At 35.5% G+C, this 18316-nt stretch overlaps 2 protein-coding genes across 8 annotated transcripts; one reads left to right on the top strand and one right to left on the bottom strand.

Annotated features, from left to right (window-relative positions):
* Positions 1-481: 481 nt before the first annotated feature.
* Positions 482-1112, top strand: LOC104107941 (heavy metal-associated isoprenylated plant protein 39-like). Its single transcript, XM_033659120.2, has 2 exons — positions 482-637; positions 721-1112. The coding sequence occupies exons 1-2, from the start codon at positions 547-549 to the stop codon at positions 930-932; spliced, it is 303 nt and encodes a 100-aa protein (XP_033515011.1). The 5' UTR covers positions 482-546; the 3' UTR covers positions 933-1112.
* A 7212-nt stretch (positions 1113-8324) lies between these two features.
* Positions 8325-13829, bottom strand: LOC104107940 (formamidopyrimidine-DNA glycosylase). 7 transcript variants are annotated; one of them, XM_070197652.1, is made up of 11 exons: positions 13405-13761; positions 12470-12521; positions 12061-12118; positions 11409-11477; positions 11196-11321; positions 10246-10296; positions 9883-9960; positions 9733-9788; positions 9531-9633; positions 9212-9246; positions 8325-9128 (listed from the first exon to the last, which is right to left on the bottom strand). In XM_070197652.1, the coding sequence occupies exons 1-11, from the start codon at positions 13631-13633 to the stop codon at positions 8915-8917; spliced, it is 1071 nt and encodes a 356-aa protein (XP_070053753.1). In that variant the 5' UTR covers positions 13634-13761; the 3' UTR covers positions 8325-8914. The 7 variants fall into 7 exon arrangements, 6 of the variants coding, with proteins under 6 accessions (XP_070053753.1, XP_009615167.1, XP_009615166.1 ...); XM_070197653.1 differs by having other exon boundaries at positions 8887-9128; positions 9490-9633; positions 13405-13772; XM_009616872.4 differs by lacking the exon at positions 9531-9633 and having other exon boundaries at positions 9689-9788; positions 13405-13829.
* Between the last annotated feature and the right edge of the window lie 4487 nt (positions 13830-18316).

The following is an 18316-nucleotide window of genomic DNA, read 5'->3' as shown; positions in this document are numbered from 1 at the left end:
TGGACAACAAGAAAGGAAAGAAGAAGAGGAAATAATTTTTTTTATTTTTTACAAAAATATTATTTTAGAAAATATTTTTCAGCTTTTTTAAAGCAGTTTTTTTTGTAAAAACTGGAAAAAAATATTTTTATTTTTTTTCAGTTTTTATTAAAAAAAAATCACTTTTTTCCAGACTAAATAAATGCTACATGTTTAATTAAAACAGAAAAGGGTCAGAAATACCCTTAATGTATTAGAAATAGCTCAAAAATATCTTCCTTCCACCTATGAGTTCAAATTTATCCTTAATGTTAAAATGTCCATCAATGCCATGTCATCTTTCCGTTAAGAGAGGGGCATTTTTAAGCCTAAAAATAACATTAATGGCAAATTTGAACCCATAGGTGAAAAGACACATTTTTTGAGTCATTTTTAATAGGTTAAGGGTATTTTTGACCCTTTTTCATTTCGTAAATATTTTATAAAAAAATAATGCTTAGCTGAATACCCAAAAATGCATCGAAGATTTTGGTCCAACAACTATCCTAGAAACCCTTCATTCTCCAAATGGCTCAGATGAAAGTGGTAATGAAGGTTCTTACCATGTCTGATGAAAAGACAAAGCAGAAAGCCATAGAAGCTGCAGCTGATATTTTAGGTAATTGCTATTGGATCTAGTTTTAGTGATAAGAAAAGTTTAATCAGATTTGTACTTTTTACTAGTAATAAAGTTAAGTGCAGGGGTAGATTCAATAGCAGCAGATCTAAAGGAACAGAAACTAACAGTGATAGGAGAAATGGATGCAGTGGCAGTGGTAAAGAAGTTGAAAAAGGCAGTGGGTAAAGTTGATATAATATCAGTAGGGCCAGCTAAGGAAGAGAAGAAAGAGGAAAAGAAAGAGGAAAAGAAGGAAGAAAAGAAAGAGGAAAAGAAAGAAGAGCCGCAGAAGTGACTTTATTATCCTCAAATTAAAAGAGAATATCTCCATTTGGTATACAATCCAAACAACAATAAAATCATTCAAAGCTTTTTGTAACAAGGTGATAGAGAAGCTTTGGGTCTTCAAATTGAGTTAATTGTATACGCAATTGCAAGTATGAATCGCTTCTTTGTCTCTTTAGACTAAATAAAATTTTGAGAGACTTTTGTCTTGAAAAAAAAAAATGCATGGAAGCAAATGTTGTCTGGAGTGTAAATATGTGCACAGCCGTTTTAAATCTGTTAAGTCTATGAGAAATCATTAAATTATAGCCTGATTGTAATTACCGATTGAGTACTTCTGGAAATGATACATTAAGTTGTCCTTAATATTAATGCAAGAAAAGTTGCATACAACATCATATTGTCCAGCTTGTGTTGTTACATTTTCTTTGGTGTGTGTATTTGTCACGGGAATAGATTAAATTAACTTATGTAATTTTGATTTAGCAAAAGTTAGTGACTTTTCTAAACTATAAAGAGCCTTGGTTGCCTTTATATGAGTTTTCAGGAAACTTGCAAAAAGTGTGTGTTTGGTAAAATTTTCCAAAATTTACAACCAAAAAAAAAAAAAATTAACTTTTGTCCTATTAAGTAGTTTCATTTTTGTAACAATTTTTCGAGTTGAAAAAGAAAGGCTCTGTTAATTATTTAACTAAGGTGCATGAAAATTGAAATTTTAAGGCTTCATTAAATTGCATAAGAAAGAAACATCAATAACGAAACAAATACTACTATGACTCGACCCCAAGCAAGCTGGGGCCAAACATATAAATTTCACTACTCATGTAATATTTAAACTCATCTTAATCAGATATTTTATAAAAAAAAATCAAATAAAAAAAACACTAAATGTTTTATATATTTTCTATCAGTATATAAATTTTCAATATGATTAAAAGACTCTTTTAGAACGTTGGATTAAATTGTTAGGTATGAAACAACTAAGAGTAAGGAATAAATGATATGTTGCTAAATTTAAATAAAATAGAAGATTGCAAATAAATTGAATAGAAGATTACAAAAAAAAAAAAAAAAGTAAAAGTACACTTGAATACTGAAAAATAATTCTTATATTCAACATTATTTACACCATAAAGCAAATCTAGTACTATTCCACTCAGAAAGATTTAACACCTTTATCACGAAATGCCTTTACAAAACCAATACTAATATATGAATGAATTGAGAAAATATGAATGAAGGAGATCTGAAAAGGTGGTGATATACAGACAACACTTTACAAGAATAATTCAAGATCTCTCGCAATTCAGTGCATTTAATGCGCAAATAATTGGAAGCAAATTAAAGCGTTACAGCGTGTTAACAATTCTTTTGTAGCATGTGATCAACATTATCGATCAACTTGACAGAAGCTGAATCTCCTATAGTAGATACCAATAATATGAACCGTTGATATGACAAAGATATAACCAAGGTACGTAAACAATTAGACATACAGTGGATTTTTTTATTATGTAGACTGTATATGATCCGAGTTTAATGGTAAAGGCAAAATGTAATGTCCAAACTGTAGGATGACCGAAGAAGGAAACTAGATGTTATTCGCAGATTCTGAAGGTAAAGAATCCGAACAACAAATCATGGTTCTTCACCTTCAGGACCTACAAATAGCATTCAGTTTCCTTCTTAAGTCATCTAACAGTTTGGGGAATTGTCACGATTCGAAATTTTTCACCGACGGGACTGTGATGGCGCCTAACATTTCACTTGTTATGCAAGCCAACGTTAGAAAATCGTTAAACCAATTCTTTTTCTCCATTCAGTAAATAACAATAATTAACTAAGATGAAATATAATAAGTGCGGAATATCATAAAACTGTATAAATTACTACCACCCGGATCTGGAGTCACAATTCACGAGCATTCTAGAATTTACTACAAGTAATAGTCTAAAAGAAATACAACTGTTTGAATGAAAGAAAACAATAGAACATAAAAGATAGACGGGGAATTCAAGGTCTGTGAACGCCGACAGATCTACCTTGAGTCTTCGGACAGCGGACCAGTAGGAAATCTCGATCAACCTGAGCCAGTATCAAAATCTGCACAAAAAGTGCAGAGTGCAGCATCAATACAACCGACCCCATGTACTGGTAAGTGTCAAGCCTAATCTCGGCAAAGTAGTGACGAGACTAGGACAAGACACCCACATATAACTTGAACAGTATAATCATGCTAGTGGCAACAACAGTAAATAAAGGAATAACGCAGAAATAATGAGAAGGGGACATACAATGGGGGAATAAAATATAAAGAATGAGAATAATGAAAAGACGAAATTAAACCGAAAATCCTTAAACAAATTGAGCAAATAAAACAGCAAAGGAAAACTGCACGGCATCACGCTTTTACTCTCAACCTCCCCAAATAAATAAATAGAACGGCACGGCATCACCCTTCGTGCTTTTACTCTCAACCTCACCAAATAAATAAATAAATAGAACGGCACGGCATCACCCTTCGTGCATTAAATCTCTCATAATATACACGGCATCACCCGTCGTGCTTTACACTCATCTTCACAATATAAATAATGCATGCACGGCATCACCCTTCGTGCTTTATACTCCTCCTCACAAATTACAGAATCAATAACGGATAGATAAGAGTATCACAAAGAAACCAGCATTTTTCCCATAATCAATAGCACAATGTAATCTCAACCTCGAATCAATATTCGAAAATTACCAAATCTCAGTGAAACCAAATATGAGTCATCCAACATTTCAAATAACCCACTAAGCATGGATAGTAGAATTTAATGCTACAAAATCGACAAGAATAGAATTTCACTCGCATGTTATGACTCGACAACGACGCATAGATACTCGTCACCTCACCTATACATCTCATTTAACAACCAATCACGTAAAAAAATAAACACATAATACCTATTCCCTCAAGCCAAGTTAGACACGACACTTACCTCGCTCAGAAGGCCACTTAATTCTCAATCACAGCTTTTTCTTTGGAATTCACCTCTAAACCACTCATATCTATTCGAAAATGACTCAATAATATCAAATATTGCTAAAGGAATCAATTATATTTCATAATTTAAATTTCCCAAATTTTCCTCCAAAAAGTCGAAAAAAATCGACCCTGGGCCCGCTTGGTCAAAATCCGAGGTTCGGACCAAAATTCTTTTACCCATTCACCCCCGAGCCCGAATATGTAATTAGTTTTGGAATCCGACCTCAAATCGAGGTCTAAATCCCCAAATTCCCGAAATCCCTAGTTTCTACCCTAACCCCTAATTCTACCGTGAAAACTCTAGATTTTAGGTTGAATTCTAGTAAAATGAAGTAAAAAATTGAAAGAAACGAGTTAAGGAACACTTAACTATGATTTGGGGAAGAAAATATCTTTGAAAAATCGCTCTGGGTCTCCTATCCTTTTGAAAACGAGAAGAAAAATGGCTGGAGTCCGAATTAAATGAACTCACTGCCCAGCGACCTTCGCACCTGCGGTGCTTTGGTCGCACCTGCGCATCCGCATGTGCGGGCAGGATGTGCGCTTCTGCGAAAAAGGACTGGGCCAACTGGGGCCGCACCTGCGGGTCTATCACTCGCACCTGCGACCAAAGGCTCGCAAGTGCGGGCACACCAGATTTGGTGCACCAGTAGCCTTGTTGAGGTTTGAACTCAACTCGCGCATCGCCCGAATAGCACCCGAGCCCTCGGGGCTCCAAACCAAACATGCACGCAAGTCTAAAAATATCGTACGAACTTGTTCGTGCGATCAAATCGCCAAAATAACACCTAGAACTATAATTTTAGCACCAAATCAAATGAAATTCTCAAGAACACTTTAAAATTCCTATCTTCTCAACTAGACGTCTGAATCATGTCAAATCAACTCTATTTCTCAGCAAATTTCACATACAGGTCTTAAATATCATAATAAACTTGTACTGGATTCCGGAACCAAAATACGGACCCAATACTAACAATGCCAAATATCAATCAATTCTTAAAAATAAATAATTTCCAAACTTTTAAATCTCATCAAAATTTCATAACTCAAGCTAGGGACCTCCAAATTCGATTTCAGATATACGCCCAGGTCCCATAATTCGATACGGACCTACTGGGATCGTCAAAGCACGGATCTGGGCCCGTTTACCAAAAATATTAAACGAAGTCAATTAAAATTAACTTTTAAGGCAAAAATTCTTATTTTTATTAGTTTTCAACATAAAAGCTTTCCGAAAACCTACCCGGACTATGCACGCAAATCGAGGAGGGTAAAAATGAGATTTTTAAGGCTTAAGAGCGCAGATTCGAGTTCTAAAACATAAGATGACCTTTTGGGTCATCACAGGAATACATTCCGACCTTACCATTAAATTCAATCCAATACAGTTTGCATAACCAAAAACAAATTCAATGTGTGACTTTGTTGTTTGTGTACTTTGGATGTACCTTTGCCGCATCTATAATTCATGTTATGCGGCAGATGGGATAAAAAATAATGATATCGAGATTTACATGGCTCGGCCAATATGTCTGTTGGTAAGAAGGAATAGTTTCACTTCATAAAGTATATAGAGGACGAAATTAGAGATTTCGCTCTACTTTACACAGAAAAAACACAAGGAAGTCTCTGATAAATTCACTCAAGAAAAAACTTTATACAAATATTTCTCACACTCACTTCTCCAATAATATCTCACAACTCTCTTTCTCCCAATATTTTCTTACAACACTCAAGAAGAATTGATAAAAGATTGATAGAAAAATGAGAAGAAATTGCCTCTATTTATAGGTAAATTTTCCAACATAATCAAAACATTTTCCATTTGGGTCCACTTGATATAAATTAGTTGCCAAGTTGAAAATGGACAGTTTTCATGAGTTGACTCTAAAACCAGATATGTTTTAATTTAATTCCAACCCCACCCTTGGTACTGTTATTTCTAAAAGCCTATTTTACCCCTACATATATGTCGTTATTACTCCACTTACCCTCTTATGTTCAAGAAAATAACGCTATTCTAAAGCCCTTATTTGAAATGCATTAGATCCTTCTAAATGTTGTGTGCTTGACACTTTTTGCAAGTATCTTTTTGCCTATTGATTAATCATTTATTACTTTAGTTGTTCAATATATTTCGTAAATATGACAAACTCTAAGTGCTTTCCTAATACCTAATATGACGTTGTTGATGACGTCATAGGGCTAAAGATGCAAACAATTGTTACTTTTCTTTACCGGTATGAAAACTTTAGATCATAATCTGATTTTGATAACTGTCCACAAAATGAGAAATTATGTTATCATTAATATTAGACATCAATTTGTCATTTCTACTGGATTTCAAAGTTTTTATTATCATGTTTCATTTTTTAGTGTGTGTTTGTCGCATGAGCAAATTCAATCAACTTTTGTGTAATTTTGATTTAACAAAAAGTTGAGATCCTATTTGCGTTAATAGCGTGACGAGAAAAAAGCATTTGAAGTTACGCTTTGAAGTGTTATACATTGCGTCTATATGGTTGGATAATCTTTTTGAGTTGACGCCCAAACAAACATTTGAATTTAATTCTAACTACATCCGTTGTGCCACAACGAACGGTAATAGTCTTATGTACGCATATCAATTACCATCCATTTTTCCTTGCACCATACTTCATAGTTCATACTCTCTTTTTTCCTCAAAGGTACTTGAGACTTGTCCTAAAGGGTAAATAGTGAAATTAAATTGTCAGATATAACGTCACTTAAAATAAGAAATTGATAGAATAAATTGAATATAGTAATGAAAAAGAAACTTTTACACAAGATTATTGAGAACATAAAACATCTCATATTCAATATAACTTTTAAAAAAATTAAACAATAATATCCATGAAAACATTGTTTGCATAACATCCCTCACATTTTGTCCAAATTTGCTTTAATGTTTTAATGATGCCACAGGAACAATTTACAATAAGAACTTTAAAAACAAAAAGAAATTACTGAATATATAGGCAGAATAGCCTAAATGACACTTATACTTGTGTAACTTTGTCATGCCGGTCCCCAAATTTATCATTTTGCCAATTAAACACTTACACTCGTTCAAAACTAATTTTCTAAATCCATCTGACCATTGACCGAGCTTATGTGGCATTGACATAGCTGAGGTGGACAAATTATGTATAACACACGCGTGTAAAGAGAGTGATACTAGTGATTTTGATTAAAAATGAATTAAACTAAAATCAGGCACAAAATCAAGCACAAAATCCCACCTTTCTTCTCGCCCCCAATTTCTCTTTCCCCCTCCCTCTTTTCCCCTCCACACTGCTGTAAACAATGGATGAGCCTTCAAAATCACAAAACCAGGCAGAAATATACTATTTTTCTCTATTTCTTTAACAAAAGAATCTTTTACATTTCTTATTTCTTTTTCTGTTTAATCAAAACCCAATTGATTAGGGTTCCGGCGAGTTTCATTCCTCCCACGACTTTGCTATAGTGTCCTAGTTGTGGTAGTAGTGTCGCTGATTCCGACGACTCTTTAGGTTGACGAACGGATCTGTTTTGGTTATTGTTATTGTGTTTCGCTATTTTGATCTTTATTCGAATTTTGGAGAGGAGATTCAAAGGCTTGTTTGTTGAGAATTTTCGAAATTCCATTGTTGGTCTTGCGAAGAACGAATCTAGTGGTTTGAAACCTCAAGTTGTTGCTTACCTAGTACTAAAACTCAACTGGGTATTGAAATTTAGACTTGAAAATGCGATAAACATTTGTGTTTGAGGATCAAAATCGGAGGGACAAGCAGAGACGCCACTAAAGCTCGCTTGAAACTTCTGGGTATGTGTGGTTCCTAATAAACGAAAGAAGAAAGAACCTACTGCATCTCTTTTCTATGGGTTCGGTATTTGTGTAGGGTGGCCAGTCCCATTTTTAAATAGTTTATTTTCCTATGTGGCACTAGTAATGACGTGGCATCCTACGTGTAGGAGATTGTATTACAACGTTTATTATATACGATTTGAACGAGTATAAGTGTTCAATTGACAAAATGATAAGTTTGAGGACCAACATGACAAAGTGGCACAAGTATAAGTGTCATTTAGACTATTATGCCGAATATATATCCTTATACTTCAATTTTCAATTTGTTTCTTCTAGGTACTAGTAGATTTCAAGCACATCAATGAAACTATACACGAATAAATAAGTAAATTATAGCAGCAACATACTTTCGTTCTAAACAGATGTTGACTGCCAATAAGCTGGTAGTGTAATGGCAAATAAATGTTCTAAGGTTTAAGTAATAGTAATAAAATGACCATTATGAGACGTTAGGTTCAAGTCCTATTAAACCTTCAGAAGCTGTACGACAATTTCCTAAAACATAGTAGTACTACCAAATTTTATCCACGGCACAAGTTGCAACAGACATCCAAAGCGAACCTAGCGTAGGTCTAAACCGCTGGTGATATATTACAAATCATGTCATCATACAGCTTTAGTAGCTATTTATGGGCAATTACCACCTTGTGATAACAAAAAGCACTAACTGCTGCCACTTCCTTAAAGTTGACAAAATTGCACATTTGATACTTCAGATTTTCTTTTTCACCAACACTTGATACTTTTATGATCAGTTACTTGTGCTTATTGGACAGCTTATTCCTAGTCTGCCTTGGTTCAGCCGTTCGCTTGGTGGTCTTCTTCCCCTTTGATTGTGTTTTACTAGAAAGCTTGCGATCCTTGCCCCCTTCATTATCATCATCACCCTCACTACCGTCATCATCTTCATCATCACCACTTTCCTCTAGTTTTCTTTTTGCAGCCATATTTGCTCTGGCTTTCTTCTCTTGATTACCACCTTTTCCCTTGGAGCTCCTACTTTGTTTTGCTTTTTCAGAAGGATTCTTTAGACCTTCATCATTATCATTATCATTTTCATCATTGTCACCGTTGCTTCCCTTCAACTTCTTGTTAGTAGAAGCTCTCTTATTATCTGTCCCACGCCGCTTCCCCTTTGATTTCCCAGCTTCTGCCTCTTCAATTTCTGGTTCCTCGTCTTCACCATCACTATCGTTATGCTTGACTCTCTGAACTTTGACCTGCTGCCTTTTACCTGCTGCTTTTGCAGATTCAGCTCCCACCATCTTTTGTAGGTCCGGCACAAAGGCTGAAGTCTAGTATTTAAAAAACAAAAAAAAAATGTCTTTATCTAGATCATACTTGAGATAAACCAGAGAACAGTGTTAGAGAGCCATACCCTGCCACCAGCCGTGATAAACTCGATTTTCTTCCCTGCAAAATACCCAATTTTCTGTCAATTTTTTCAAGTAGAAAAACTAAAGTGGTAAGGATATAAAAAGCTGCAGAGTTTTTATCTAAAATCAGGGCAGAACAGTGAGTACAAAAAGGAGATCGATCTTTTTTCTTTCATAAAGTATGCAAAGCTATTTAATTTATCATCAGGCGATTAAACAAAGTAAAAAATATCTAGTTCACTACAATGTGGATATGATGAGCAAGGATGATGAGTATAACCAGAACCCAACCAGGAGTAGCTTAAACGTGAGGAGCCAAACCATCAACAAAGGCCTTGCCAGGTTTCTTTTCCCGGGAATGGAAAATCCAACTAGTAGGATACTGACTACTATCTGCGCCAACTTCAACAGCTTTTTCGACGACCTGTGTGCATACAATCGTATGTCAAAATGAGGGTGCATATGGAAAATTATCTCACCATTAACTTTTCCAGGCTTTTTGCCCCATCGGTAATGAAACAACCATTCAGAAGGGAAGCGGCTGCAGTCGGCATCTACTTCAACCGCAAATTCTGTAACCTAGAAGTATCATCTCCAATAGCTAGCCATGAGGAAAGCATTCTTCTACAACTTATAAGTGATCACAACAGCTAGTTAAAGAAAGATGACGTACCTCGTAGATGCACTTCAGCAATGTTGCACAGTCCTCCTTGGATATGCTAGAAGCAGTCTGCATAGGATGGATTCTTGCCTGTCGAAAGAAATTTGACAAAGTTAATCACAAACCACAAATATTTCCGACTGGAGCTTTCTTTTATTTGGTCAAAAACTTTACAAGAGCAAGCAACATCAATCTGCATCCAAACACCTTGAATTGCTTACAGCCAAATGAAGAGACAGATTTGACCATATATTAAACAAAATAGTAACTAGAATTCGAATAAGCAAATAAGTAAACAAAATTTATAACTTGCAATAAAAAAAGAGCGAAGAAACTCTAGTTCTTTTATTCTCGCCAAGAGTTGAGCGCACACACCTGATATAGCACTTCATCTGCAATCCAGTTGCCAATTCCTGAAATAAAACTCTGCAGAAACAGCAGGAAAAGGATTTATAATGCCTACTAGAAAATGGCTATAACTCCTAATGAATTTAAGAGTGATATAGCTTTTTTCTTTTCACTTATAAACGAATACTGTTTATGAAACTCTTCTTATACAGCAAAAAAATTTCAAATATAAGCTACTGAATCTAACTTTTCGTCACATGCTGGCTCCTAATGTTTAGCTGGATACCAATGGTTGTTCAGAGTAGGATAGCGATACAAATATAGATATCTTTTCATGCATAAAAGCATTCAAGGACAGATGTCACCACTCAGATATGCAATATCCTTTTCTTTTCTGATTGGTAGACATGCAGTATCTTTTAAGCAGTTGAGGCGCAAAATTAACTTTATACTAGTAGGTCCTGATATGAATCAAGTTATAAGAACTGTGCTTGACACCTGAAATTCAAAAGTAGTTTTTCTACAAACAAACCCAAGTTTTCGGTCAACGTGTCTTCCCCAGTTCCAAATCCAAATGACTTTGTATTGCCTCTTTCCTGTGAGATTCCCGTGCCAAGTTACTTCACCTGAACTACTACTATAACCCCTCCGCCGATATGAGCTGTTGCTCAAGTGAGGAAACTTCATTAGCATACTCCAATTCACACCAAGAATGAAACAACAAAGACAATCAAACTTGATTCTCTGTACTGATTTGAACTTCTCTTCAAATTAGTAGAGATTGAGAAGTGGTCATTTGTAGTAACTAGTAGTCCAGTTCTGATAAATTTGTTCAGATGGAAATGCCTTAATCCTAAAGTTTTGTACATTTTAACTCACTATATCAATTAAAATATGCATTATAAAGGATATCTTTTGACCATTTCACAAAAGTTTATAACCTTAGTTCAGAGAAGAAGTAAAAGACAGTTCCTAACCTGGTCAAGTAATAAAGCCTTAACACCAATCTTCTTCTTGCTGAAAGCTTTATAGAACTCATCTACAGTCATTGGCTCCAACAGAGCATCAGGACCAAGTTCAGATATTGGAGGAACAGAAACCGGCTGCAACGACAAATTCGTTAGGAGATACTATTCAAGCTTTTCGTTCAAGGGAAAGTATCCATGGATTGGGTGATAATATCATCTTACATTCTTCAGAGAGCGCACCCTGGCAAACCGCCTCTTATCAGTAAATGAAAGCTCCAAACCATCGTCCAACTACACAAGTTTGAAAGGTGTCCACATTCATCAGTAGCTACATTCATGTGCCAGTTTGATCGCTAAAAGAATGGCAAAGGAGAAGCAGGTGGAAAAGAAGTAGATGAAGAAAAGAAAGGGAGAAGCAGAAGATGGTTGTGAAATCATAAGTTTCTAATATTCTAACCGCAAGAATGAATGCAATCTACAGTAAACAGATAAGGCATAATGACCATTAAAATGTCATTACCATCTCAGCCTTGTCGCGAGTTATTTCCATTCCAATCAAATCAATCCAATTTCTTTTTTATTCTTTTACATACAGGAATAGGACCCCAAAAATGCTGAATTATTTTTCATGGTCCATCTAGTCCCCTTTACCAGTTAAAAATTCACACGGTTGTTTATAAAGGGTGCAAACATGTTTCTACATCCACATCTGCTTGTGCAAATTCCATCTGAGCCAGAAAATCACCTCAGACCATTATTTTTTTATGAATCTACTATTAACTTTATAGTTGTAAATATATGTCACAATTTTTGTTAGCAATTAAAAAAAGAAGACACAGCTGACACATTAACTTGTTATAAAGAGTAAACTTACCTCAAGGAAAACCTTTGAATACTTGGAAGGCCACTCGTCGTCGTCTTTTACAGCAGACCTAGAAATATTACATTTGTGATAAATGCTGAAGATGAATTCATTCTTTTCTCTCATACCCCCATAGACAACTTGTTTCGAAGATCTACATTTCGTGACTAAAACTCAATGCAATATAAAGAGCAAGTCATAATATCACACAATAGATGAGAATCTAATTTGATATTGGCAATTCTTACAGCAGTCCAGTAATAGAACCTTTCGAGATTTTTTTTTTTTTTTGGGATAAGTAAATGAGAACCTTTCCATAATCTGGCTAGACACTTGGGACCCTTTACCCATTTATGTTCATCAGTTTGCAAAATGAATAGCTTTACATACTTGCCCAGCACAATATGACATTAAAGCTCACCGTTTATATTTTGTAACTGCAACTCCTTTGATGTATATAGCACCCGCCATTCCTGACAGTAGATGTACAAAATAATTAGAGGTCAAACAAACCAACCAAGCAACAGAAATGCCATAATTTTCCAATCTGATATCTTGACAGTCTATTCTGTTATAGAGATAAAACCTAGAATACAACTAAGGAAAGGCAGAGTTAAAATCCGAGAAATGACCACGAACTTCATCAATAGCTTAATGGTAAAAGATATTTGTGCCCTGGAGCACCTTGATTCGGAGGAAAGCGTGTAGCAAACAACAATGGTTTATCAGTTGCCTTGAGGGATATCATTAAGATACCGGTCTTAGTTCTGGCCCTCATTAGAAGCTTGCAGTAACAACCACAAAATAACTCTAGCAAACAAATCATAGGCATGGTATCTACACTAAGCTAAGATTTGGTATCTTGAACAGAGTTCTCTCATTTCCAAGCACCTTTACTTGACAAGACATAATATTAGTATCTTCTATTTTTTCTGTTTTGCCCCCTCTGCAGCTCTGTCCTGCAGATTCCTACTTGTCACCAAAGAAACAGCATTAAGAATCAGAATTAACTTCTATTCTATCTGAAAATTGATCTCCCAACACGAAGGGGAAGAAAATCAAAAATAGAAGAACCATTTCTTCAAGTATTCATTTACCCTGTCTTTATGCATATGGAAGATAGCTAACGCCACCAGACTGCAGTATAAGCTAAGCAGAATTAGGGTTATTTAGCGGCAAACTGATGAACCTCATTCTTTTACATAAAACCCTAACAGTGTGGGTCACTATTCCAGACATGCAAATACGCATACATTATAACATTTTTGTACCGTAGGATCTTCAGTAAAGGAGTTATTGTAACAACATTGTAAACAAAAATCGTCAATTATAACAAAACAAGAGTAGTAACCTCACCGAACTGAAAAGTAGGGAAAGGAGGGGAATCGAGCTCAATCCACATGTTTTTTCCCTTGCGATTAGCAGCTACGATGGTTTTGCCCTCAAGAGAGGCTCTGAAATCATCTAGAGACACGCCGTCGATGACCTTGGGATCATCGGCGATGATGGCTTTCACGATTTTCTTGCCTACGCAGTGATCCTCTATGGCTCTTCGAGCTGCCTCTACCTCCGGAAGCTCCGGCATTTTTCGAGCTTAGCTGAGGTTCTCTAGAAAACTAATGGAGTTTCGCGCGTTTTTTCGTCTCCAAGGGTTTTGTTGGAAGATTTGTGGTTTTCATTTCACGACCAAAAGTATAGCAGTAAATATGAATAGTAAGTACTACAGTGTAGCAAGTATTTTGAACAAAAAATGAAAATTTATGCGCCCAATTAATTGAATTGGAATAAAGTAAGAGGAGTATCAGGTAACCAGTTTCAGGTAGAGGCGGAGGTAGAGTGCGGCAACGGGCCGAACCAGTAGTTTTGGTTTGAACCTTGTATTTATCTCTAAAAATCTATTGAATTTGTATAGATTATTAATTTAGAACTCACTAACCTAAAATGATTAAAATTCTGAACTCATAAGCTTGAAATCTTAACCCCGCCTCTGATTTCAGGATTATTGTTTAGAAAATAACCAATATTTCTAAAGTATTTAAAAAATAATTTGAACTACCACACAAACTTCAAGCAATTTTCCTAAAGTTTGAAATGATTCCATCGAACCTTAGGAAAGTTGCCTATTTCAAGTTGTTATTGGAAGAAATTGTGCTCTTTGCCTTTAAGTTCAAGATGTATTTTAATAATTTGATAGGTCAAATCGAATCGTTGCAATTCTTCACTACTCTATATACTATAAAGACCATCTGAGCAATATTCTTACCCATTCATGATTCATCAATTCTTGTAGCTACGTAAAATGTTGACTTTTTAAATTTATTCTTTTTAGTTAGTATGAATTTCATAATGTTAATATAGAAAATGATAAAAATCTTAAAAGAAAACACTTCTTAAATGGTTGGAGAGCAGCATCATTCGCAAACATATCAGCAGCAAATATATGGTAAGACTTTGTTTGATTCTGATTATTAAAATACACTATGACCTGTAGCAATTTAAAGCTTGAAAGATGGCAAAGAAGTAATAAAACTTCTAGTGGGCAATGCAACATAGTAACATCTTAAAACATCAAATTAGTCCAGATAGGAAGTTCTAATTACATGTACTCGATTACTCATGAGTTGGTTTCTGAGGGGTCAGTTTTGCCAATAGCGCCTTATTATGAAAATGCTTATCATCAACATAATACAAGTTTCCATTGGCCTCAAATGTCACAACTCGCTCATTGATATCTGCAAATTTAATAGTCTTTGGAATATACGATGCCCGCCAAGATATCATCTCCACATCAAAAGAATCTGAACCTGGCTTCCACCTCAGTTTGTGAATATAGGGGCTCCTTGTCCAGTGATAATAAATGGTAGTATAAGCGCCAAATAATATAAATAATGATGGAACTGCTCCCTTTAGCACCACATTCATATCAGGAGACATCGCAAAGGCTAAGTGAGGACTCAGAGAAACAGTGATGCCAAAATGTACAAGGCAGAGAATCTTCACGAAATTGATCGTGCATGAGAAAGGACCATCGTAGACAACTTCACCATCCTTTTCACTTCCTGCTGCTCCTCCTTTACAAGGCCCTTTGCTAAGTTTGTTGTCATCTTGTGCTGTTGCAGACTGTGATAGCCACCTTCTATGGACAGCAGCAAGCTGTGTTACGGTCAGTTTTGGTACCACTCATGACAAGTGGCCAAGCTCCATAACTAGCCAGATGACCACCTGAAAAGTAATGCGGCATGGCAAGCAGACAACTTGAGCACAGCCATCAGGAACAAGTCACAATATTTTGACGGAGTAAACAAAACATATGCAGATTGTATAGTACCAGTATAACAAATATTTGCACTCGATGTAGTTGTGAATCTCAAAAAGAACAATAATCAAACCTAACTCATGTTAGTTCATGTATAGCTAGTATATACAGGAGTCGAAGTATGATTTACGACAGTAGCTCATGAATGTTCAATAACATTTTCTCCCGACTAATAGTTGTAAGTTGTAACATACTTAGTTCAACTGTTAATTCATTTTCTACAAGATCATTCCCTAAAAGTTGGATAGGAAGTCAGCTAAGGTGTAGAAAAATAATCTGTTGATGAGAATTTGAGAGATCTTGGTCAAAATATGATGTTTTAACGTAAAAAGAGATCCTGAAAGAGAATTTTCACAAAGTAACAGGATGAAAAAACCTGAGGATGGCCAAACTATACAATTTCATCACAAGAAAGAGCCAGAAAGTAATGGAGTAAAGTTTAGCATTTGTTTACCTGAAAGCAGAAAATTGAGCTAAGCAATAAATGAGTATCAGGGCTGCGAATCTACCAGAATAAACTTCAATAAACCAGAAATTCCATTTATAGCTACTTGACAGAAAGAGTCTCTAATCCTAATGTTTAGCCCCAGAAATGAAATACTACCTGACTGGAAATTCCTGTATTTTAGATGTCTCGCATGAGATCTAACCAAGTGAAAAATGGTTCCTATTGCCATTGTATTGGAAACTCGATTCTGATGTAAAACCCCACAGCTCTATTCTCTCCTTTCAATGCAACGATTTTGGGGCTCCTTTGTTACATAGCTGGCACTAAAGATATGAGTCGAGCCTTTAATAAAGCAGGAAATGAGTTGAGCATTTGCCTAGCAGTATGATTCTCGCTTAGTGTGCGAGTTGTATGACTGCTCTACTTCTAGGCATTCCAATAATGTGATTTGACATAAAATTTTCATTTCTGAAAAAAAAAAAAAAAGGTGGTGTAGTTAATATGATGATATTCAGGCCTCCGGCTACAAACATTAGATTTTGTTAATATAATTCCACATGGTGGTACACTGTTCTTCGTTATTGAATGACATTCAGTTATGTTTATTGCTGAGCTTTAATCATGTCAGCGAAACATCTCATCATTACAATCCAACCTAATGTGCTGGAGTTTGTTGATTATTGCAGGTCTATTTATCCCAATTATGCACTTTGTTTTAGAATTTTTTAGGTTTTCTAGTGATGAAAGCATGAAATTTAATTCTCCTTTTTTTTTTAATATATATTTTGGTTGGACCACTTCTGCCTAACAGTGGCATTGTCCCAAAATAGTCTGTAGAAGCCTAGAAGGTAACGGAATGCTTTGTCATGCAGGAAGTAAGCTATAGCATTACCTTCCAATTAAGGCTTTAGAATTTTTTATCCGGAGATGGGACAAGCAGAAGTAAGAGTGAGACAATTTCCATTTCATTCTCTTGTTTAAACTTTGATATCAGGGAAGAGATATTATGGCAATAATGTACGATTTTTCACGGTTCTGTATAGTGAAATGAGGATTCTGGAAATAATCCATACACTACTGCTATCGATTCTGGGATATCTTGTTGAATTAGGCTTGAAATGGCTAAAAACAAGAATTTAAGTTTGGAAGTTTGACCGATGAGTTGACTTTTTGATACCGGAGTCAGAATCCAGTTCCGAAAATTTTCATAGCTCCGTTATGTCATTTATGACTTGTGTGTAAAATTTGAGGTCAATCGGAGTTGATTTGATAGGTTCCGACATCGAATGTAGAAGTTGAAAACTCTTAGTTTCATTAACCTTGAATTGGGGTATGATTCATGGTTTTAGCGTTGTTTGATGTGATTTAGAGGTTCGACTAAGTTCGTATGATGTTTTAGGACTTGTTGGTATATTTGGTTGAGGTCCCGAGGGCCTCGGGTAAGTTTCGGATGGTTAACGGATCAACAATTGAACTTAAACAGTTGCTGCAATTTTTCTCTTCTGCTGGAAGTTCTGGGCTGAGATCGAACCCAAGATCGAGGCCCAAAATCGAGCTCTCATGATCGAACTTCCAAGATCGAGCTCCCATGATCGAGCTCCCAAGATCGAGCTCCCATGATCGAGCTCCCAAGATCGAGCTCCCTGAGATCGAGCTCCCGAGATCGAGCTCCCCTGATCGAGCTCCTTGATCGAACTGGACAGAGCTGTAAGTTATAAAAACAGAGGGCATTCGTCTCATTCGCCATTTTTAACAAATTGGAGCTTGAGCACAGGCGATTTTTGATAGATTTTCAAGGAAAAGACATTGGAGTAAGTGATTCTAACTTGGATTTGGTCTATAAACATAAATATATCATTGTTCTCATCAATTAATTAGTGTTTTGAGTTTGAAATTTGGGAAATTTTAGAAATCTCATAGAAACGAATTTTCGAGATTTCGGTATCGATTCGGAGTCAGATTTGAGTAAAACTAGTATGGTTGGACTCATAATTGACTGGGTCGTCGGATTTCATAACTTTCGCCGGATTCCGAGACGTGGGCCCCACGGACAAATTTTTAATTAATTTCGGAATTTTTTTTATTAAAAATATAGTATTTTCTTATAGAATTGATTCCTATAATTTTTAGTGATTGTATGGAATTATTTTGGCTAGATTTGGGCAAGACAGAGTTGGATAATCGTGGAAAAGGCCTTATAGTGGATTAAATTGGAGCAAGACGAGGTAAGTCTCTTATCTAATCTTATGAGGGGGAAAAATTACCTCATAGGTGATTAAAATTAAATAATTATTGCTAATTGTGGGGGCTACGTACGCACGAGGTGACGAGAGTCCGTGCGTAGCTACTATTAATACTAAAGTCCGTGTAGTTTAGGACTCAAAGCTTGCATTACTTGTGTAAATTATATTCTTTGATTAATTAATATTAATTGATATATATGAATATATTGTGAATTGTTAGATAAAGATATTAAAGGATGGAAATCTCATAGGCTTGATTTT

Source organism: Nicotiana tomentosiformis, chromosome 3 (assembly GCF_000390325.3).
Source record: "Nicotiana tomentosiformis chromosome 3, ASM39032v3, whole genome shotgun sequence".
NCBI classification, from domain to species: domain Eukaryota; kingdom Viridiplantae; phylum Streptophyta; class Magnoliopsida; order Solanales; family Solanaceae; genus Nicotiana; species Nicotiana tomentosiformis.
This window is presented reverse-complemented; position numbering and strand designations above follow the sequence as displayed.